At 32.9% G+C, this 25,359-nt stretch overlaps 1 protein-coding gene across 3 annotated transcripts; it reads left to right on the top strand.

Annotated features, from left to right (window-relative positions):
- The first annotated feature begins 8,182 nt into the window (after positions 1 to 8,182).
- On the top strand, positions 8,183 to 12,597 carry LOC114282185 (homocysteine S-methyltransferase 1). 3 transcript variants are annotated; one of them, XR_003636157.2, is made up of 8 exons: positions 8,249 to 8,529; positions 9,466 to 9,522; positions 10,050 to 10,255; positions 11,039 to 11,168; positions 11,280 to 11,483; positions 11,616 to 11,687; positions 11,816 to 11,954; positions 12,182 to 12,597. XR_003636157.2 is itself a non-coding variant. In XM_028224829.2 (7 exons), the coding sequence occupies exons 1-7, from the start codon at positions 8,356 to 8,358 to the stop codon at positions 12,332 to 12,334; spliced, it is 996 nt and encodes a 331-aa protein (XP_028080630.2). In that variant the 5' UTR covers positions 8,183 to 8,355; the 3' UTR covers positions 12,335 to 12,597. The 3 variants fall into 3 exon arrangements, 1 of the variants encoding a protein (XP_028080630.2); XR_003636158.2 differs by having other exon boundaries at positions 11,898 to 11,954; positions 12,182 to 12,544; XM_028224829.2 differs by lacking the exon at positions 11,816 to 11,954 and having other exon boundaries at positions 8,183 to 8,529.
- Positions 12,598 to 25,359: the final 12,762 nt, after the last annotated feature.

Below are 25,359 nucleotides of genomic sequence, written 5' to 3'. Positions count from 1 at the left end.
CCAGTTTTCTATCTCTGTGATCAGTGATGTTGTATTCACTAGGAGCCACCAATTTAAGAATATATTTGGAATTTAAAAATTCAAAAATATATTTACGCACCCTAACGGGTTGTCTCATCTTTGCTTTCAAGCAAAGTCACATATCAATCATTTATGCTATAATTGATACAATGATAACATACTAATCGCATCTGGTTAATTCAGAGATATTTATCATGCAATCTTTATAACTTCTTTCAATCACACTTGATCTCTCTAAATCTTCCTTTAAGAATCTCGCAAGGCTTAAGATTGTCAGGTGGAACAACATTTATATTGTCACATCTTGAAGCCATTTCTGAAAAATTATAACAAAATTTCGCTGTTTTGTTTTTCAAGAAATTGAACTTAACACTAGAAAATCTCATAGTTGGAAATTTAATTCAAAACTTGTCTCGTCACCTAGAATTGAACATGGTCAAGAATGTTCCCAGGAAGACTGGAGAGGTCACATCGATCCAACTTAAAACTTAGTTAACCTTTTGACAAAACTTTCAAGAGCATGTTGACTCCTGCTCCATGAGAAATAATTTTTTAGAATTAAGTTTTCCAAGGGATGAATTAGGTTAAAACAAATTAATTCCCAAGCAAATACAATTTGCTACCAAAATTACACCACTCATAAAAGTTAACTGGTACTCTCGGAATTGAGCCTATTATTTCTGAATAAAACTCAGAAATATTTTAGCTAATGCTAAAATTGGTTTCTTTTCTCAAAATCAAAACATTTTGAAAATAATCAGATTATAATCAAAAACTTTCTCCAAATTTAGTTTTCCAACACTTTGAGAATAAAATGATTAAACCCAAAGACTTCCTCAAACCCCAAAGGTTTGAAACCAAATCCGTCTTAGTTGTCATTTCTGAACAAATAAGAACTACTCTTTAGCCAAGGCTAAACCCTTTGGTTTCTATTACAGAAAATCAAACCAAGTTCCAAACTTTACAAGCAATCTAAAAATTGTTAACAAAAATTACAAGCAATGTAAAAAATTGTTGCAACAATACAAGCAAATAAAATTCTTTTACACAATTGGTAAAAACCAACTAAACCCAAGTAAAAAATTGCTCACTAAACAAATGTAAACCAATCCAAATAGGATTTTTTTCCCCCCTCTAAACTTCTTTCCTCGCTTAATTATTCCTATTCATCATAAAGGTTAGTCATCTATAATTTTGTTTGTACATCCCAAGGACTATTCATTTGGTTTTGTATTTGTTTTCCCAATCCCTTTCGCATATGCATTCCTGTAAAGAAAGTTAGCAGAAAAAGACAAGAAAATACAAACCAAACAATCTAAAGAAACTTGAAACCGTCTAGCAAACTATTTAATAATAAAAATTAACTAATTAAAATGCTAGGTGTGTTACAACAATAAACCTTAAGAGTTACAAAATAAACCTATAACTCTAAGAATTAAATTAAAAATTTAATAGTCATGAGTTATGAATGAAATTAAAAATAAACATTTAAACTTATAACTCCAAATAAATAAATTACATTAATAGGCAAAAGTTACATGAAATATAATTTACAATAAACATGCTAATAATTTTAGCAATTATCATGTAAATAAATATAATCAAGTTATCAAAAATTTTATAACTCCAAAATTAAATTCAAAGTAAATTTCATGTGTTATAAATGAATTTAATTAACAATAAATATGTAAATAATTCTAGCAATTAAACATGTAACCTACACCAAAATTAGAACATACAGAACATGCAAATTAACTTAAAATTCTAGAAAATAATAAACATATATGAATTAAACTAGTATGTAAAAAAATATCCAACATGTTAATTATATTAGAATTGTAGAAACTAATTAGCATATCAATGGTAACTAAACTAAATTTAAAGTCTTATATACATGCAAATTATAGTATAAAATAAAAAAATAAAGAAGCATGCAAATTGTTGGAGAAAATACCAGAAACTAAACAATATTATTGATAAATGATGCAAAGAAAATGAGATACAAATAGATCAGGCTGAGGCACGGATATCTCGTTTTCTTTAAGGAGATCAAGCCCACTGCGGTAGGAAGAATCCAAATACCGATGCAGCAGTCACAATACTGTGACTTGTCCCCTCCAGGATACAACAGCCCGACCACTTGTCGTATGGTTCAGGCCAACTCTGCACAAGATGGTGAACCCAAAGCTCCACTAATAAAACACCCTTCTTTGCTAGTAATCTCTCTTGTATAGAAAATAGCTTATATCTATAGATAGAAAAGAGTAGACTATATATATAGGCTATAAGGACCTTACAGTTACACCAAAAATAATGACCATTAAACAAGAAAATGGTTACATCAAAATAATGACCATTAACCAAGTTCATAAATTCTATTAAACCTCTATTTATGACCAAGAGGTTACCAAAGTAATAAAACCCCATTAATAAAAAAGATAAATCAATAAATAAATATAAGATATTAAAATGGTCCAACAATCCCCCACTCATTTTAATATCAACAAGGATAAAAGAGATTACCAAACAAAGATAGACTAGTATGCATCATGAAGGTGTGCTCTGCATTGAACCTTCATTAGTGAAACAGCAACCTCTACTCCAGAGTCAGTAGTGGTCTCAGACTTGAACTATGACTGCTTAAGGGAAATAAAGTATTACTGCTCACACATAATAGTCCAGGTGTTGACATGAGCTTTAATAGCCAGCACATTACGGCCTTGTGCTAATCCCAGTTTCATGAGCATATTTGAGAATAAGCCTTGTTCTCATAGAAAGCGGCCCCACTTTCATGCTCACATAGGTGAAATCTGTCAAGGATGTTCCTGTAATTTACACACCCCACTCAACAAGAGCTACAGAATTTCATTAAGAGTATAAAAACTCAACCCTCCAACATTACAGGACAAATGCACTTACATCATAGGGATGGATAACAAAATATTAAAGAGTGCATTTTTACAACCACCATATGATTCGTTCTTCCCATTGAACCTAGTTACAGGATCTCTGGTCCCTAGGTTGGGTATCCTCATACATGGTTTTTGATTTTATAGGCTTCAAACCCATCCCCCTCGATGTATTCCAGACCCTATCTCTCGCCAAGGCCTTGGTTAATGGATCCGCAATATTATCACAAGATCTTACATAATTCACAGTTATGATGCCATTACTCAAAAAGGATCTCACATTACTGTGTTTCCTTCTAATAGGTCTGGATTTACCATTATAAAAGTGATTGTTCACTCTACCAATAGCAGCAGTGCTATCACAACGAATTAACACAGGAGGAATTGGTTTTTCCCAAAAAGGAATTTCATGTAACAAATCTCTCAACCAATTCGCTTCCTCACATGCTGAAGCTAACGCTATAAGCTCAGCTTCTATTGTAGAATTAGCAATTATCGTCTGTTTTTTAGACTTCTAACATATAGCACCACCACCCAAGGTAAAAATAAAACCGAGGTAGAGAGAGAATCACCTGACAAAGTGTTCCAATCGGCATCACTATATCCCTCAAGTACCGCAGGATACTTGTTATAAAACAAACCATAATTTTTTGTTCCAAATAAATATCTCATAATTCTTCCCATGGCTAGCCAATGATCTTGACTTGGTTTGCTAGTAAACCTGCTAAGTACTCCAACAGCATATGCAATGTCAGGTCTAGTACAGTCAGTAGCATATCTCAAACTACCAATCATACTAGCATATTCCTTTTGATTAATCACTTCTTTTTCATTTGTTACAACAGATAAGTGTATGCTTGCATCAAAAGGAGTAGCAACATGTTTACAGTCTAGAAAATTATATTTCTTTAACATTTTCTCAACATAATGCGACTGATCAAGAAAAATGCCATCCTCAGTTTTGGTAACTTTAATTCCCAAAATAAAATTAGTTTCACCAAGATCTTTCATATCAAAGTGGCTATTAAGCATATTTTTAGTCTCATTTATAATATGCAAATTAGAGCCAAAGATAAGTAGATCATCCACATATAGACTAATAATCACATGTGCATTCTCACAAGTTTTATAATATATGCACTTATCACATTCATTAGTCTTATAGCCATTCTCAAGCATGCAGGAATCAAATTTCTCATGCCACCGTTTAGGAGCTTGTTTTAAACCATAAAGGGATTTAGTTAGCTTACACACTTTGCTTTCTTGGCCAGGCTCCACAAAGCCTTCAGGTTGGTCCATGTAAATCTCCTCATCTAGATCTCCATTTAAAAATGCTGTTTTTACATCCATTTGATGAATTTTTTAAATCATGAATTGCAGCCACTGCAATCAACAGTCTAATGGATGTTACTCTAGTAACCGGAGAAAAAGTATCAAAGAAATCAAGATCAACTTGTTGCTTAAAACCTTTAGCGACAAGCCTCGCTTTATATTTATCTATAGTTCCATCCGGTTTAAGTTTTTTACGAAGGACCCATTTACATCCAATAGTTTTACAACCTGGAGGTAAATCCACTAACTTCCATGTTTTATTTGAAAGTAGTGAGTCTATCTCATCATTTACAGCCTCTCTCCAGAAAATAGCATCAGGTGATAATAAAGCTTCTTGTATCGTATGAGGAATTTCTTCCACATTGTAAAGATAATAGTCAGGGCCAAAATCTTTTTCAACTCTAGCTCGTTTACTTCTTCTTGGTTGAATTTGAAAATTTTCTTTTTCTTGAAAAACTTGAGAAGGGGTAGAAGAGCTAGGCATAGATAAAATATTTTCAGATATTATTTGACCCCCACTATTTCTAGATTTGAAAAGAAATTTATTTTCATGAAAAATAGCATCACCTGATTCAAAAATAATATTATTTTCCATATCAAAAAATCTATAAGCTGTACTATGCAACGCATACCCAAGAAAAGCACAAGTGGTAGCTCGTTCACCCAATTTAGGTCGTTTAGGATCTGCAAGCCTCACAAAAGCTAAACAACCCCAAACCCTCAAATAACCTAAATTTGGTTTATGCCCTCGCCACAACTCATAAGGGACAATTTTAGTCTTTTTGTGTGGCACTCTATTTATCACATGGCAAGCTGTCAAAATAGCCTCACCCCAAAAATTTGAGGGAGTACCTGAATCAATAAGCATAGCATTTGTCAAGTCAATTAACGTTCTATTTTTCCTTTCAGCTACGCCATTTAATGAAGGTGAATATGGTGGAGTAGTCTCATGAATAATTCCCAATGACTGAACAAAAGAGTTGAATCCTAGAGATTCATACTCCCGGCCTCTATCACTTCTAATTCTTTTAATCTTTTTACCGAATTGATTTTCCACTTCAAGAAGGAATTCTTTAAATTTCTCAAAAGCATCACTTTTATTTTTTAATAAATATACGTTTGTATATTTTGAAAAATCATCAATAAAAGTGATAAAATATCGGTTACCACCCCGAGTTAAAATTCCTTCAAACTCACACAAATCAGTATGAAATAATTCTAGCAATTCGGTATTTTTTTCAACACTTTTATGAGGCCTCTTGGTAATTTTTGCTTTACTGCAAACTTCACATTTCTCAAAATTTTTTGTCACTTTAGGAATTAATTCTAAACTACTCATGATTCCCACATATTTACTATTTATATGACACAAGCGAGCATGCCACAAATTAATAGAAGACAACATGTAAGTGGTGTCATAGTAATAATCATAAAATTGATCAGCAAGGCAATTTAAGAGATAAAAGCGACATTTATACTCATCTGTATTATAAGAAGCCACTTTTGCTTCATGTGCCTCATAGTCTTCATCATTCATCTCCTCGGTTGGGATTTTGTTCGGATTCTTTTCTGTAAGAACATATGCAACTTTCAAAAGGCTAAGGTAAAAAAAACTTTTCCTTTCCACCTCTTAAAATGAACTCCTTTGAACTTGAAAGGTTTGTTGAGATCTCCAATTCCATCATTGGTTTTTTCTGGTACTTGTTCCATGTTTGATCTCCTTAAAATTGTTGGAGAAAATACCAGAAACTAAACAATATTATTGATAAATGATGCAAAGAAAATGAGATACAAATAGATCAGGCTGAGGCACGGATATCTCGTTTTCTTTAAGGAGATCAAGCCCACTGCGGTAGGAAGAATCCAAATACCGATGCAGCAGTCACAATACTGTGACTTGTCCCCTCCAGGATACAACAGCCCGATCACTTGTCGTATGGTTCAGGCCAACTCTGCACAAGATGGTGAACCCAAAGCTCCACTAATAAAACACCCTTCTTTGCTAGTAATCTCTCTTGTATAGAAAATAGCTTATATCTATAGATAGAAAAGAGTAGACTATATATATAGGCTATAAGGACCTTACAGTTACACCAAAAATAATGACCATTAAACAAGAAAATGGTTACATCAAAATAATGACCATTAACCAAGTTCATAAATTCTATTAAACCTCTATTTATGACCAAGAGGTTACCAAAGTAATAAAACCCCATTAATGAAAAAGATAAATCAATAAATAAATATAAGATATTAAAATGGTCCAACACAAATTATGGTAGAAAATTTGAAATCATGCTCATAAAATAAATTTCTACTACAATAATCAAAATGCAACCTTTAATAAAGATCTAGAAAGAAACGTATTCATATTATATTAGAATAAATAAATAAATAGTTAAACCAAAACCAGGCCCTTAATTAGCAAGCATGCAACAGTGGCCTTATTATGCTCCAAAATTCTTAATCACGCAAGAAATAGTACGGGTTTGCAATATAAATGAATAGGCTAATCATGGATGCCTCATACAAACAATAGTTGTATATGTAAAGTCAATGGATTATCTCGATAATAAGCAACAATTATTTATTTATTTGAATAAATCTAACACAGAAAAGTTTTCAAGGAACAAAACAATAGCCGCCATATATACGTATATATATACATATATCTAAATTACTAGATGAATCTATTTGTTTAATTTCATTGGAAACACATAAAATTTGTTTTAAGATTATTGCCCAAATTGTGAAATTAAATACATAGATTCAAGAATAAATCAAAATTATATACCAAGAACACATGCTGAGAATTACAACTGAATCACAATATAAATACACAATATAATAAAATGATAAAGAAAGCAAACCGAAACCTGCATGGTAGCAGTTTCCTTAAAATAGATTTTCGCCGCCTCACCGGTCTAGTGCTTGAGGAATTCCGACATCTGTCTCACAGGATACGACGATCAAAAACTAGTTACGACAGAAGCACTCTCTGTCGAGCTTAACAAACAAAAACCATGGCAGCACTCTCTTCCTGTAGGAACTTTTTAGCAAATTGACTTGTGAAATGGAAGCAAAAATTCTGTGTTAAGACTAGACATGAGGGTCTCAATTTATACATGTATAGGGGAGAGAGGAGGAGCCTTCAACCTTTATAGCTGGTCACTAATGCACCATTAACCTCTGTAATATTGCAAGAGTTACAAATATATTATATACACTAATCCCACTATATACACCATTAACCTCCAGCCTTTATATATTATATACATATTATATTTCATGAAACTAACTCCATGAGGTAATTTCTCATTCAATTTTTAATGATTTTTTACCATTCTTTTTGTGATTGCAAAGTATCTAGACTCACTTGGTCTCAACACAATAGATGGTTGGGATCCATTTTAATATTTAATTAAAGTTATCAAAAACCTATTTTTTCCAACATCGATTACCCCAAAACTTGGACTTATGTTCATGTTAGGTATGTCTAAAAAATAAAAAAAAAAATATTTAAAATATTAAAAAAAATTAGTAAAAATAAAAAAATATAAAAAATAAGAAAATATAAATTTTTAAAAAGTATTTTTAAAAAAATAGAACAAAGCAAAGTGAACAATAATAATAAAATAAAAAAACCAAGGAGAGGAGGCCTAGGAAGGTTTAAGAATGAAGTAAAAAAAAGGGCCAAGTGAAAACAATGAAGAACCTCACCCATATATCGTCCCAATTCACATTACACCTTGTGATATATATAGGTAATTATACACTAATTTTGGAGTATAGACAGGTATTTCATTACAATATAATTGATAGAGAATATAAACAGATGAGATATTATATTGAGTGATTAAAATAAATAAAAAAATATATTAAATAATGATAGATTAAGAAGCATGAACAGATAATACTCTGAAACATTGAATAATTTCCCTGTTATATATATACACATTTATATGCAACCTCTATTCTCTCATCCTTGTTTCCATTACACTTTCTTTTCCCACAACTGATCTGTGAATCTATCTACATATATATATATATATATATAGAGAGAGAGAGAGAGAGAGAGAGAGAGATAGAGGTAATGGGGATTGAAAGGGGGAGGAGGGGATTGGTGGAAGATCTGATAGAGAAGGCAGGCGGTTGTGCCGTCGTGGACGGTGGTTTCGCAACTCAGCTTGAGAAACATGGGGCCGCCATCAATGACTCTCTTTGGAGTGCTGTTTGCTTGATCAAAGACCCCGATCTCATTAAACTGGTCTCTCTCTCTCTCTCTCTCTCGTCACTATACATTTACTATTTACAACATGTTTGCAATCATTCTATTTGTTCAATCTTTTGTTTTTTTTTGGGTTTCATTTGATACTTGTTGGGGGGTGTTGGAGATTTGATCTCTGCCCTATAGTTTGCAGGGCTTTAACTTGTTTGTATAGTTTTTAGAATACCAACACAAATACAATGTTACATACATATAAAATACCCAAATGAGCTCCAAAAGTATATGTTAATTTGATTTCCTACCTATTAATTTTGTTATTAAAAAATACACCCTATTTCTGTTTCGTCTATAATTGATAAGGGAAATACGGATATTTTTATCAAATCACCTATTACATTCTGTATGTTAAGATAGAGACTAACTTGACACAATTGAAATGTTAGGACCAAAATGAAACAACTCTCATATTTTAGGAACTATTTTTTTTTCTCTTTGAAAATGCCCCCCTTTCTTTTATAAAGACGTATAGGGATCATTTCGTGACAAAATTAATAAGTTGGGAATGAAATTGACACATTTCAAACAATGGGAACTAACGGGAAATGCTATACCATAAAAATGCGTAATTTTATCATAAAATTTCTTAACATCAATCACAAAATGTATAACTTCACCACAAATTGGCATAATAAAAAACATCATTACCAAGCCACAAACTTTTGTAACATCAATCATAAAATTTTAGACATTTTGTTACGTCACTTTGTGGCAAGGTTACGTATTTTGTGATTTATGTTATGAAATTTTATAGTAAATTTACACATTTTTGTGGTAGGGGTGCAGACCATAGGATTTCCCAGAACTAAAATGAAACCCACACTTTAGGACAATTTGCGGATTTAACCCTACATAATACTTGTGTATTGCTTTGTAGTTTAAAATATTCATGAATCTAAAAATGTTGTGTATGTATAGGTTCATATGGAATATTTGGAGGCTGGTGCAGACATATTGGTAACTTCATCTTATCAGGTTTGCAGTGGATTCCATCTAGCCCCTGAATTCAATTAGGTTTATTTATGTTTATTCATTTTACTCCATGATCAATTTCTTTAATGTTTGTATGTACACACACTAAAAAAGAACTAATTTGATACGAATATTTTACCCACTTAACTGTTTGTTCCAATTATGTCAAACGTGTTTCCTTTGGTTAATTCTAGGCTTCTTGTTGTGTTTTTGTTCTCTTTTCTATTTTCATTTCTTTGAAAAAAAAAAAAAAAAAACACTTGTTCAATTGTTTCTGAAAAATTATGTTAGGAACAATTCACCTTGAGCAATGTTATCCATAATTCATTTTCTTACCTCATTTCCATTCAGTTTTTAGCAAATGTCAAAAATTCGTTTTTGAATTTTTGCAGAAATAGTTTCCACAAAATTTAAAATGTGAGGGGTTCAAACTTTTCAATATTTTTGTTTCCACAAATAAAATAAAAAAAACAGCAACAGGGGACAGAACAGAATTTGAACTTACCATACCCTTGTTTCTATATATATAGGCAACCATTCCAGGATTCCTGTCCAGAGGACTGTCCATTGAAGAAAGTGAATTGTTATTGAAAAAGAGTGTGAAACTGGCTGTTGATGCACGTGATAAGTTCTGGGATGCCAAGAATAGAATTTCTGGGCATGGCTATAACAGGGCTTTGGTTGCAGCCTCTATTGGAAGCTATGGAGCTTATCTCGCTGATGGTTCAGAATACAGGCTAGTTTGAATATTCAATTGTATCAATTTGTCTCCAACTTAACCGATTCATGTTTGAATGGTTCCTCATGCCAATTTTGTCTAAATTTTATATTGCAAACAAGGGTAATTCTGTCCAAATCTAGACGAAAATGGCAGTGTCTAAATGTGGACGAAAATGACTCTGAAACCACTCACAAATTGAATTAGTTGGGGACTAAATTATAGGAGTCCAAAGCTGCACACCCTGATGAAAAAGCCTTTTTATCTTATTAGTAAAGCAGTGTTTCACCTTTATTGAGGAGATATAAAAACAATAAATATTGCGAATAAGGGTGTTTCTGTCCAAATCTAGACAATATTTGGATGGAATTTAGATGAAACTGGTACTCTTTAAATTCAAACGAAAAAGACTTTGGGATCATTTAAACACAAACTAAATAAGTTTGGGACAAGATAGATACAATTAAAATATTAGATATTAAAATGAAACAGAAGGCACATTTTGAAGGGTCTTGCTAACCACCACCCTTAGGACGATGGTTAATAGGCAAATAAAGACAGAAAATTTACTTTTCACTTATTAACACTTTTATATACACTCCTCATATTTCAATACATTTTTCAACCTTAATCAACGCCTTGAGTGGAGTGGTTAGCATTCTCCTACTTTTAAATGAGAACAATGTACTGAACCCAATAATGTATGATCTTTATGGTTTGGCTCGAGTAAATAGTTTTGACTTGTTGATATGATCTTTGTATATGTACCTGATGTTTTTAAGTGTCTTTTGCATAATCCAGTGGTCGTTATGTACCTCATGTGGATTTGGATAAGCTGAAGGACTTTCATCGCCGAAGATTGCAAGTTCTTGTGGAAGCAGGTCCAGATTTGCTTGCCTTTGAGACCATTCCAAATAAACTAGAAGCTCAGGTATATATAAATATATATGCTTCAAGAACAATCCTATTCTAACTAGCTAGCTATAAACAAGGAAATGGATAGCATATTTCAGTCTCTCTGAATAATATACACAATTTGTAGGCTTGTGTTGAGTTGCTTGAAGAAGAAAACATCCAAATTCCATCTTGGATCTGTTTCAGCTCCCTAGATGGTGAAAATGTGCCATCTGGAGAGAGCTTTAAGGAGTGCCTTGATATTGTGAACAAGAGTGACATAGTGTCTGCAGTTGGGATAAACTGTGCACCTCCCCATTTTATTCAAGGTCTTGTTCAGAAATTTAAGCAGGTAATGTGCTATAGACAGTAGTACTTGAAGAATAATAACTTAACTGAAATTTTACAATGTTGTAGTGATATAAGCTGTTAATTAATTAATTAATTTATTATTATTATTATTATTTTGTTTTTTGTTTTGTAGTTAACGGAGAAGGTAATAGTTGTTTATCCCAATAGTGGTGAAGTGTGGGATGGTACAGCTAAGAGATGGCTGGTGAGTTTTGTTGTTCCATTGCTTTGTATTTTTGCCAATACCACAATGTTAATCATGCATCTCTCTTCCCTCTCCCTCTAATGCTCCATTTGTTTCAACAAAAAACGTTTGAGAAATTTTTTTTACAGATTATATCTTCCGTATAAAACCCTAAAAAATGATGTGCTATTGGTTGTGATTATGGTGTAACGGTTGTCATGGTGGAGGCAGTGAGGATAGTTGTGTGCTGGCGGCAGTGAATCCAATTGTGTTGGTTGTGTAGTGAAGGTACGTCTGGAGACACATTTTGCACCTTTAAAAAGTGAGAAGCGTTTTTTTGCTCAAATTAACCCATTTTCTGTGGCCATAGAAACCGTTTTCCGTTACTTTTACCAGAAAATATGACAATATTTTTCAAAAAACGTTTTTTGTTGAAATAAACCGAGGCTAAAACACACTGTTGAATTTATTTAGATTAACATACTCTCCATGTCATATGCATTGGATTTTGACAGCCATCGAAGTGTTTTGATGATGAAAAGTTCAAGTTGTTTGCTATGAGATGGCGAGATTCAGGAGCTAAACTCATAGGTGGTTGTTGTCGAACTACACCTTCCACCATTCGAGCCATCTGCAAGGTGTTAAAAGAAAAGACAACCCCCCCTTGATTTCCATTGTTTCACAATCAAAGATAGCTACTCTCTTGTTTTATTTATTTATTTTCTTTTCATTCATTTTTTGCTCATCAGAGGTAGCAATGAAAATTATCTCACCAGTCTCTTCTTTTTTCATTTTTTTATTTTTGGGTTTTTTTTTTTCAAAGCATATAAGAATTAAGCAAAAGATTTTTAAGGCAAATTACATCAATGTCCCTGTAATTTGTTTTGTGTCTGTTTGGCTCTTGTTGTTCCAATTATAACAATTTTGCTCATTTTTTTTTAGATTTTATTAATTTGATTTAATTGATAACATCTACTAAAAATTGGACAAAAATAGCGCATTCAAAAAGGATCATTTCAAATTGGACACTAAATTCTCAATCATTTTGAAGAGAATAAATGAACTATTTGTATTTTTATTTCAGTCTAATTTCTAAAAATGTATTATTAATTGAACTAATTGACACAATATATAGTGATTATTATAGATCTTAGCCTTACTTTGAAATTCTAGCTAAAGCAACAGAACAATGCAAGAATTAAATTCCATCAATCAAACCAGCAATGCTCTCTGCATGGGTGATGATTTATACAAGAATTCAACCAGGGACTGTGACCCATATAATGGGAAATTCTAATATACACTCTTGAAAGGGTGTATTATATTTATTTTTAATTATGTTATTTTATTCTTTTGCTATGACTAATTTTTTTTATTTAGTTATAACATTATTTTAGTTATAACTCATCAGCTCTTTAGTTATATTTCATGTTGTGTTTGGTTATGACATTTTTTTTTAATTATGGCTCAAAAAATATAAAACTATGTCATTTTTTTACTTAATTATATTATAAGGTACATATGATATACGGATTTCTCAAATGTCATATGAGATCCATCTTATATCAAATGGGCCTGCTTTCAAGGTCCTTCAAGACTCAACAGAATAATGGCAACGCAACACGCATGCAAGCCTTAATTTTAGACCATTACCAAAGATTCAAAAGTCATTAGAAGTCATGAAATTCACCATTTTTAAAATGCTATTTTTGTCATTTTAATTTTTAATATTTAAATTGTATCAATTGAATTTCTAATGTACAAGAAGTTTTTCAAATTGGTTTTATTAACCCAACTCTATCCATAAATGCCGTTAAAGATAGAGATAAATGTGGAAATTTACTTAAAAATTTACATTTTTAGTCTCTACAAATATTAATGTGTCATTAATGTAGAAACTTACCTAAGCAATTTATACTGTCTTGGGTAAATTATGTGTCATTTTGATCTCAAAATTTAACGGCTATTTCCACAATTTGGTTAGGGGACCAAATTGAAACACTTGTTATGCATTCAGAATTAAATTGACACAATTTAAATATTGGACACCAAATTAACACAAATATTATATTTTAAGAACCAAAAATATATTATTTATTTATTTATTTATTTATTTTTTGTAGAATTAGGAGCAGGTTAGGCTAATCAATATACTTTCCTTGTATCGACCTAATACAAACCTAAATTTCAAAAATAAAACTTTATATTAATTGATATACTGATTAGTATACTAACAGATGTTGTACTATAATTTTAGAAGTTTTGAATATTTGTAATTTATATAATGGGTAAGGTTAATAATAATAGCATAATATATGTTGGTACACTAATTAATATAATAATTAGTATAAATAGTATTCCAATTTTGTTTTTCTCCAGTTGGAGAAAGTTTGGAAAATTCACCTATAAGAGAAACTCATCACTGTTCAAATTTTAAAATTTCATAATTATGTCCAACTACATATTTATGTCGGGAATAATGATGACGATAACCAGTTGTAAATTGTAATCATTAGTACTATAAGGCCATGTTTGTTTGGGTGGACATGAGCTTGGGATTACACTAATAGTCCAATAAAATTATTAATCCGATATTTGTTTAAACAATTGAAGTACGGATTAATTATTTTAAACTTGACTATTAGTTAAGATAGGATACATAATCCAACAAATTCATAGTCCTAGGACTATTAGTCATGGGAATGCTAATCCAGTCCGCCCAAACAAACATGGCCTAAATTTCACATGGATTCCATTAATAATTAACAATTATAAATACTAATTGGTTTTGTTGAAACAACTATTTGCTCTTCCCTGGCATCAACTCCCGAAGGCCATGTCCTGTAAAGTTGTTAAAAGTTAAAAATCATCACATTATCTATCTATTTTTTTATATTTTTTTTTTTTAAAATTGAAAATTTTAAAAATTTAAAAATTAATTTTTAATCAACTTCCCAAAATAATTCTAAGCAGCTGGGAAAGATAGATATACAGGCCTAAGATAGGCCTTGGGTCCTACATGGCTTTTGTATGTCCCTTCCCTTGAACTATTTTTCATGTTTTGTTGATTGTTTAATTTAGGGTAAAATACACTTTTCAAAATTTATTTTATTTCCTATTGTTTCAAATTAAGTAATTTAATCTTTATAATTTCAGTCTGGTTTTAATTTATTCATTATATTTAAGTTGGAGGTTAAAATTAATAATTTTGAGGTACCTTATCAATCTCCTCAAATGTACACGTAGAAAAATTTAACGGAAGGACCAAAATGAAACTAAATTGAAAGTATAAAGAACGAATTGTTCAAATTAAAATAATAGGAATCCAAGTAAAATTTAAATCAACTTACAAGAATCAAAAGCGTCATTTACTCATATTTTAATGCCAGCAAGATAATTACCAACAAGTCTTATGAACTAGACTTATTTATTTATTAATCACGAGTAAAAATGTTTTATGTATTTGTTGCTTGTTTTTATAATGAATTTTTGGGGGACTTTTTAGATGCATGCTTTGTGTTTATAGAATGATCATTTAATAATAATAATGATACTATGAAATTTATTAAAATTATAAATGATTGGAATATTTTGCCTTTTGTTGGTGGGTTTTAATTTATTTTTAGTTCAATTTTTTTTTATTGAAATATATAGAATAAGAAGTATAAATAGTTGAATTATATTTTTTAAAGATATTTTCAGAATAATAAATTTATCATTAAAAATTAAAAAAAAAACTTATTAATAAATAAATTCGGTCTATAAAATCGACCCGTGATTGGCCCAAAAAATCATACCGAGCCGAACACCAGGATTGAAATTTTGGACCTTTGTGAGTTCCTTATAACACAAGCTTCATAGGGGGCTTACCATTTCTACGTGAATTCTTTACGACACAAGATTTATCTTTTGAGTCAAGTCATGTTCATTAGGTGGGAATTAAGCCTCAAGATCACATCCTTCTTATCTCTTCTTTCTTACTTGACTTAAAAAATCCAATGATTCTTAAATCAATGAGTTGAATTAGTGAATAAGACGTTCGCTTACTAGGTGTAATATAAGGGTTTAAGTTTGATTATTGTACTCTTTCTTAATCAACAAATTAGTTTGATTAGCTAGAACTTTTACACTTCAGGAGTAGTTCAAATTGCTCCATCTGTATATGCATCTTATTCTCTGTGTATTAATTGAGACTTTCTCTCTCATTTTTAAGAGTTTTTTTTGTAAAAGTTTGTATAGTATTTTATCTTCATTACCTGTGACGGTAATTTATTGGATTTCATTATAATATCTTATATGAATCAATCTTATAAAAATAAAATAAAATAAAAACACTTCTCTTTCTTATATTTCTCTCATCCTAACACTACTTGTTAAAAAAATAAGGGTTATATTTATTTTACGCCCTAATGACTTGTGAAATAAATAGTAGCGTTGGAGTGAAAACAAATAGTAGCGTTAGAGCCAAAAGTTAGTTAAGTAAAATATGTGAAATAAATAGTAGCGTTGGAGCGAAAAGTTAGTTAGGCAAAATAGAAAATATAGGTTGCGTTTGGTAGAACTTTCTAAATATGATTTGAGAGTAGGAGTTGTATTTTGAGTTTGTGAGTTTTGGAATTATGATTTGAATGTGAAAAATTTGTTTGGTAAAAGAGTTTTGAAAATAGTTTTGAATTGAGTAGGAAATTTCTGATATGACATATGATATTTGATACAACAATTTACAACTCATAACCAAACATAAAACTCAAAATTCTATTTATAGAATGATCATTTAATAATAGTAATGATACTACGAAATTTATTAAAATTATAAATGATTGGAATATTTTGCCTTTTGTTGGTGGGTTTTAATTTATTTTTAGTTCAATTTTTATTTATTTATTTATTTATTTTTTGGGGTATTGAAATATATAGTATAAGAAGTATAAATAGTTGAATTATATTTTTTAATGATATTTTCATAATAACAAATTTATCATTAAAAATTAAAAATAGAACTTATAAATAAATAAATTCGGTCTATAAAATCGACCGGTGATTGGCCCAAAAAATAATACCGAGCCGAACACCAGGATTGAAAATTTGGACCTTTGTGAGTTCTTTATAACACAAGCTTCATAGGGGGCTTGCCATTTCTACGTGAATTCTTTACAACACATGATTTATCTTTTGAGTCAAGTCATGTACATTAGGTCGGGATTAAGCCTCAAGATCACATCCTTCTTATCTCTTCTTTCTTACTTGACTTAAAAAATCTAATGATTTCTTAAATCAATGAGTTGAATTAGTGAATAAGACGTTCACTTACTAGGTGTAATATAAGGGTTTAAGTTTGATTATTGTACTCTTTCTTAATCAACAAATTAGTATGATTAGCTAGAACTTTTACACTTCATTAGAAAGTCAGTAGTTCAAATTGTTCCATCTGTATGTGCATCTTATTCTCTGTGTATTAATTGAGACTTTCTTTCTCACTATTAAGAGTTTTTTTTGTAAAAGTTTCTATAGTATTTTATCTTCATTACCTCTGACGGTAATTTATTGGATTTCATTATAATATCTTATATGAATCAATCTTATAAAAAAAAATAAAAAAATAAAACACTTCTCTTTCTTATATTTTTCTCATCCTAACACTACTTGTTAAAAAAAAAAGGGTTAAATTTATTTTACGCCCTAATGATTTGTGAATTAAATAGTAGCATTGGAGTGAAAATAAATAGTAGCGTTTGAGCCAAAAGTTAGTTAAGTAAAATATGTGAAACAAATAGTAGCGTTGGAGCAAAAAGTTAGTTAGGCAAAATAAAAAATATGCATTTTTCATTATTTAGCCAATAAATTAAAAGTAGTATATTGGTCTAAGTCTGGATGTGTGCTCTCTATCGATGGCCTCCAAATTAGTATTTATCCTTAGAATTTCTAGTGTCCCACACATTCCCTATCTATCTGTAGCTGTTTGGCATTGTCGGCTACATTCGAATTATCATATTGTATTTGATCATTTAGTTAGTTATCTCCCCACCCCACACACACACACACACACACACACACACACACACACACACACACACACATAAATATTATGGGTCTCTTCAGTTCTCTATCAGACTAGAGAGGTATTGTTAGATTTTGTGAGTCACTTTTAGATCTCATTTCCATAATTCGAACTATTTATATTTTAAGATTCGTTGAGTATTACATCATTCTTATCAAAAATCAAGTCAATTGGATAACGGCAACTATGTGTTTAGATCAGTTTTGTATAAAAAAAAATAGACGGTAAGAAAATAATACAAAATTGATCCGAACACATGGTTTATGTTATCCAATTGACTTGATTTTTTACAAGAATAACATACTCAATAAATTTTAAAATGTAAACGATTCGAATTATCAAAATAGAATTTAAAAATAGAACCACTAGACTAAATTGGATGATCCAATCTGATTATAGACCAAAAACAGTCCAATCCCATAAAGAAGTGAGGTCCATCGATGTGAGTTCTTCAGTCATTTCATTCTTGTCCAGTTAGTTAGTGACCCATAAAGAAGACAAGGAAACAACATACATGACTGCCACGGATTGAAAGATCAACTTCAGAGCCCAACACAAATGACTGGTCTCTTCTCATTTTTTTTTTTTAGATTGTCCTAATGTCATGAATTCATAATAGAATTTAAAACGAAAAAAGAAAAGAGCGAGAAAAGTGAAAGAAAAAAAAATTAGTTTAAGGTTAATGTCAACAATTTTAGGCTTGTTTGTTATATAATTCTAATTTTCAAAAAATCAGAATTGATTCCAAATTTGTAAATTTTTTTAGAAATGCAAGCAATAAAAAATAAAATAATAATAATAATAATAATAGTAATAAAATAAATATTTTCACTTATTTTCAAAATAAGTTTTCCAGTCACCACCCCACTACCTCTACTGGTCACCATTAGTTGCCTTTGGTCGCTTGCGACAGTCTCACGAGCTTTGATGAGCTCTAGCCACCTTCTAATGACTTTCGTCAAGCTTCAAACAATCACAATTTATGACCTCCAACCACCCCCTCCACCGACCACCATCTTCGACAACTCACTAAACATATATATATATATATATTATTTTTTTAAAACTTTTTTATATACCAAGCAATTTTTTATTTTTTATTTTTGTGAAAAAAATGAATTGATTTTTGTGGTGGGTAAAAATTAAACCATTGAGCTGCGGTGATGCTCCCACAGTTGTTCAACTTTATGTAACTTGAATACTCAAGAAAGATAAATGGCCTAGCTGGGGAGCAGCCTGAAAATTCTTCAATGCCTATGTTAGTAAACTAGTAGACAAAGGTGTAGAAATATGAGTGCAAGTGTAGGTATGAATGATTGTGTACCTGAACCATTGGTGTTCCATCTATTTATACTTTGCTCTCATTAGTCATTGTAAGCTGTTTCTTCTCCTTCCGCTCCTCACATTGTAGACACTTATTTTGACTGACCATTAAGATTTAAGTGCTTGAAATGCTTCCCGATGTCGAAAAGTGTCATAATTTTAACATTAAAAATGCTTGAAGTAGTTAGAGTTGCTATATTCCCATTTTCGTGCCAAAAATTATTTTTAGCCAAAATTGCCGTTTGTTGGATCAACTTGAGGCCTGTTTTTACCTAGAAAAATTTAGAATTTGAAAATATTTATTTCACAAAAAATTGTAACCCTTTGAATTAGTTTTCTAACGCCAAAGGCACATTTTTGCTTGAAAACGGATTGTTTGCGCGAATTAAGCCGGAGGTGCCACAAGGGAAACCTTAGGGGGAATTTTCTTAGCCACCAAGGCTCCTTTAAGCCTATAAATACACCTCCCTCCTCCCTTTTCGAAGGATGAAGAGTTTTAGTCAAGTTTTGAGTGATTTAAAGAGAGAACTCTTGCCTCCACTTCCCCTAAATCCTAAGCTCCGAAATCATACAACCCTACAGTAGGTTTAGCAACTTAGAGTGCGTCTAGGGTTTGAGAAAAACAACTCAATTCAGATCTATGCTTGAGGGAAGCAATCAAGTAAGAAAACTCATATTTTCATCACGTTTTCTTCGATTTATTACAAACCAGCAAGTAAGCTCTATTTTATTTCAATTTTCAGTGGTTTTTACTTTATTTTTTATCATGTAATCATGACTAGGATGACAGGTTGCATGCATGTTCATCTAGGTTAGCTATTTCATTGATTTTTTACTTTATTTCGCATGTTTTGCTTATTTTATTTAAATAACATGTTTAGGCTAGATTAATCATGTAATATTCATGCATTGTAGTGCGGTTTAATCATTATCTAATTTCAGCATATTTTTCTTTTTATATGTTAGCTACTTTTTGTGCATAAAAATCATGTTAGTATTTTCAAGCTGGGCTTAGGTTCATTATTGTATGATTAGTTACATGTTTAGGGTTCATATTTACTTTATGTAATGCATGTAAGACGGTTGAGTGGATATCCATGTAAGTTTTCTTGTTCTTCATATCACGAGCTTGACTTTATTTGTATTGTTTTTCAATAATTTAAGTCTATGTAATTTTCTATGCAAAATTGGTTGTTTTAGATATTTTTAATAGTATTGTTTATTTTAGTTCAAGTTTATGGCCATGTTATATTAAAAATCTCTTTTGGGTGGAAAATCATTATTTTAAAAGGAAATATGGCTTTATTCTTTGAATTAAAATAAATTATATTTATTTTATTCAAATCACTTAGTTTTAGGATTAGTTAAAGGTTTTAGGCTTAAAATGAAGTTTGTGAATAATTAACCACTAAGATTATAAAATAGAAAGTTAGTAGAGACCAATATTTGATTTGGCGAAAATATTAGGTTAATTAGTAGAGACCAACATTTGTCTATTTAACCACTAATATTTTCGCAAACAAGTTTTGCCTATTTATATCCGTTTAGGATGTTTTTAGGTTTTACTTTTCCTAGATCTTATTAAAGAGTCATAGGGTTTGGTTTGAGGTTTTCTTCTGAGGTTTTCGTGAGTTTTCCTTGATATTTTTGAGAGAGTGCTAATCTTATGATTTGAGATTCATACATCAAGGAGTTTGTTACTTTATATTCAAGAGAGTTCTCTTCGGTGGATTCCAAAGATTCAAGTGTAGAGTTTCAAAAGGCGTTTGATTCTGTGCGTAGTCGTTAATTCGACAAGCGAAGTTGTGGATTCAACTTCAGGATTGATCAGTTCCGAGACGAAGGTGTGGTGAAAGAGTTACAGAAGATTCGAAGACAAATTGACTGAGTTGGGTAATTTGTGTATTATCTTTGTAATCTTTCTTTCTTCAGTAGTGGATTGATTAGTGGCGTTTCGCCCGTGATTTTTTATTACAATTGAAGGTTCTTCAATTGTAGTTTTTTCTACGTAAAAATCGTTTGTGTCGATTTATTATTTATTTAGAAAAATAACAATCTAAATCACTTTCGTAAGTACTTGATGATTTAGATTGCGTGTTTTGAATTATTGGGATTTGGAATATTTTAATTTTGATCTAATCACGAATCACTTAGGATTTTCAATCGGTATCAAAGCAGGTCACTCTTTTTTGTTAAAATATAAGAGTGTGATTTTGTGTGACTAGTGATATGGATTCTATTCGTGAAGGTAACTCGACCCATAGACCTCTTTTACTTGATGGTACAAACTATTCTTATTGGAAAGCTCGTATGAGAGCGTTTTTAAAATCCATCGATGAGAAAGTTTGGCACAGCGTAATCTATGGGTGGAGTGAACCTACTGTCACCATTGATGATGTTGATATTCCTAAACCACTTGATAAATGGGACACAACTGATTACCAAAACTCGAGTTGGAACAGTAAGGCTCTCAATTCCCTGTTTTACTCCGTCACACCTGAAGAGTTTCATCGTATCTACACGTGTGAGGTAGCAAAAGAGGCTTGGGACATTTTGGAAACGATTCACGAAGGTACTACTTCTGTCAAAAGGTAAAAACTTCAACGTCTCACCTCCGCTTTTGAAACCCTTTTTATGTGTGATGATAAGACGTTTGATGATTTCTATGCAAAACTTAGTGATATCGTGAACTCCTGTTTCACACTCGGGGAAAAAATCCCAGAAGCTAAAGTTGTTGAAAAAATTTTGAGGTCTTTACCCGAGAGGTTCCAATTAAAAGTGACAGCCATTGAGGAGACTCAGAATGTTGATACCCTCAAGCTTGATCAATTGGTTGGAAACTTGCAGACTTATGAAGCTCACCAGATTTCAAAGAAAAAAAAAAAAAGATAGTGTGGCTTTCGCTAGTGCTCATGAGACTGCAAAAACTCCGGAGACTGAATTTGATTTAGAGTCTGAGATGACGGCTATGTTTACTAGTTTAAAAAAATTTTGAAAAAAAAGAAGCCTAATTTCAGAGACCCTATTTCAAAAGATAAGAGTAATGAAAAACCCAAAACTTTTCCACCAAAACTTGCTCCAAAAACTGAAAAGAAGATTGTAAAGGGGCAAGGGGTCAAGTGCTATGAATGTCAAGGGTATGGTCATATTGCCCTTGCATGTCCTTCGAAAAAGAATCGAAAGAAAGTCTACACTGTGACCTGGGATGATGAAAGCGGGTCGGAACAAGAACCCGAAGAACCTGAATCTGGTGAAGACGGGGATAGTGCTTTCATGGCATTTTGGTCCACTTTCACTCAACCTCTTCCAAAGCCAGCAGAATTAGCTTGTGGTCAGAACCTGCATCATGCTCCCACCTTTGATGGGAGTAACTACCTGTATTGGAAGATCAGAATGATTTCTGAGAGCTTTTGACCCAGAAGGCTGGCAAGCCATTGAAGAAGATACAGAAAGTGCTGACAATCCGAGCAATCAGAGAGCCCTGATCACTATTCGTGGAGCAATTTCTGCTGAAGAACAGCAACGGGTTGTTCATTGCACAAAGGCTAAAAAGGCATGGGAAATTTTGAGCCAATTTCATGAAAGAGGAAATTCACCTTCACCACCATCCAACAACTTTTCTGCCTTAGTTGCCCAACTAGATGAGGTCAAGAAGAATGAGGAGCAAAAAGATGATGATGAAACATCTACATCTGAAGACAATGATGAGATCACCGGTGATGATCTACTACAAGCTTACGAAAAGCTTTATAATGAATCTCTGAATCTATCTAAAATCAATGACAAACTCACTTTCAAGCTCAAAGCATGTGAAAGTGAGGATGTCAAGCTGAAAGGAGAACTTGTAGCAGCAAAGCAGAATATCATCAAGATCTCAAGTGACATGAAAGACTTATGTGGAAAACTTCTATTCTGTGAAACTGAAAGGAATGAACTTCTGAAGGTGTATTCCATTATGAAGAGAAGGTTGAAAGCCTTGAGATGTCACAAGCTACATTGGAAGAGATAGTCTGTCAGAAAGATGAAGAACTCCGTGTTGCTAGAGCCATTATTGCCATATGGAACAATGGTTTCAAATCTTTAGAAGACATCCTCAGGTCTCAACAAATGGGTATAGACACCCCATTTTTGACCGACCTTAAGACTCAGACGTCACCAACTGAGCGCTCGGTGATGTTGCATATTGTGCTCATTCTGAGGTTGCGGAGTCTCGGCTGCGAGCCTTGCCGCCGGACTTCGGGGCTCTTTTGTGCTTTGCCTCGCTTTGCGAACCAAGTCCTGTTTTCTCTATTTTCTCTTCCCGAAGTGAGGGAGAGGTCTTGTAGACCATCTCTTAGTGGCCGTAGGTTACGTTTCATGGTCGTAGGCCATTTTTCCCGTTTGGAGCCCAGTTTCTGGTTTTCGGAGCTGTTGGCCGTGTGCCTCGGTTCGGGACCGCTTAACTACCTCCGTTTGCTAGGATTTTTGGCACACACCTTGTTTCCTCCCTTTAGAGGGACACTGTGGCCTGGGAGACCACCTTCGTGGTGTAGACACCCCCTTTTTGACCGCCCTTAAGACTTGGGTGTTACTGATGGTTTACTTGGTGGTAAAAGGTGTGCAGGGCCAAGGTTCAAATTCGTCAGCAATGAGAGAGTCAAATCCCAACTTCATACCCCTTTTGGACCAAAACAATCTTGATCAAAAGATTTTAGATCTTAAAATCCTCTCTTTCAAAATGTTTTGAAAATAAAGTTTCTACAATGTTCTGAGGCTCACATTTTGTCAAATGATGCGCTTTTCGATAAACCGAGCAAGGACAAAGTGGAAATGAATGAAAGAGAGATGAAATCTTTGAAAAATCTTTCAAAACACTTTGTTTAGGGGTTTGGAGTTGAAGAAAAGAGGAAAGGAGAGGAGAAAACTAGTTTGGGAGAAGTTCGGCATGAATCCGGGTAAGAGAGAGTCGAGCAGCCCTCGCTGAATCGGGCTTATTCATCTGCATACTTGGATTTTATATATGAGTCCACCACCGTTGGAAAGCTTACTTCCGGGGCTTCATTTTGCACTCAAGAATCTCCTAAATCCAAGTCCGGGTGGGGGAGTTATGATTGGTTGAAGTTGGGCATCATCCCGGTTGGATCGAATCTGCGCGACTTCACCAAAATGGGCATAACTTTTTCCACAGAAGGAATTTTAATGCAAGGTTTGCACCATTGGAAAGCTAACTTCCGGAGCTTCAATCTGGACACCACTGGCCACTTTTTGACCTTGGAAGCCACCTATCGGCCATCAATTTAGCCGACCGGCCAGAACAAATAGCAGGCCGGCCATTTTTTGTGCCGACCGGCCATTTATTTGGCCGATGACCTCCTTTCATGGCCGATATGACCCTTTTGCACCCGTCAAGCATGGTGCATGCCAGCTTTGCCAGCTGGAGTGCACAGACCCGTCCCCCCATGCACAGGTGTGGCTATTTTGCACCTTTGACCATCTTTGACCCCTCTTTTTGCACCCTTTGCTCAAGGCTTCTTGAGAAAGCTTTGACCCCTTGTCTTGGCTTCCTCAAGAAGCTTGCACCCTTGCCTTAGCTTCCTTGATAAGCCTTGACCCCCCTTGCCCCCCTTTGACCCTTTCTCTTAAGCTTGTCTTATAAGCTTCAAGCCACTTGGCTTGTCTATATAAGAACCTCTCCTCCTCCATTGTCAAGGGTTGAACAAAAAACCAGAGATATACATATATATCTGATAGATACACCCTTCTTCCTCCATAGCTCTCTTCTCCAAAGCTCAAAGGTCCATTACTCTTGGCCCTTTACACACCATCTCACAACCACACACTTCCACCATTGCTTGGAGGTTCTTGGAGATCATTTTTAGAGGCTAAGGGACTGATTTTTGGGACCAAAAGCTGCTGCATTGCTGTGCTACAAGGGTAAGTCCTTTTCTCCCTCTTTGAAGCTCTATCTTGCATGATATCTTAGTCTTACTTGCAAGCATTTCTGGGCTCCAACCCAAACTTTAAAGTGCCATGTTTTGAGCCCCTCTTCAACTTTGTTGAAGGGCTCTTTTCTGTTTGAGGCCATCTACTACCTCTTGTCTCCTATTTCTCTTTTTTGGGCCATTTTTGCATGCTATTTTAGCCCTACTTGTGAATATTTTTGAGGTTTGCTATAAATTGAAAAAAGTTAGGTTTTGACCTCCTCTTTGAGTTTGATTAGGCCACTTTGCTGTTTGGAGTCATCTCCTTCCTTACATGCCTTATTTCTTCATGCTTTGAGCCATATTTGTGAGCACTTGCATTGGCCATGGTTTGGCCTCTTAGCCACTGAAA

Source organism: Camellia sinensis, chromosome 10, assembly GCF_055761805.1.
Source record: "Camellia sinensis isolate YWXY chromosome 10, ASM5576180v1, whole genome shotgun sequence".
Lineage (NCBI taxonomy): Eukaryota > Viridiplantae > Streptophyta > Magnoliopsida > Ericales > Theaceae > Camellia > Camellia sinensis.
This window is presented reverse-complemented; position numbering and strand designations above follow the sequence as displayed.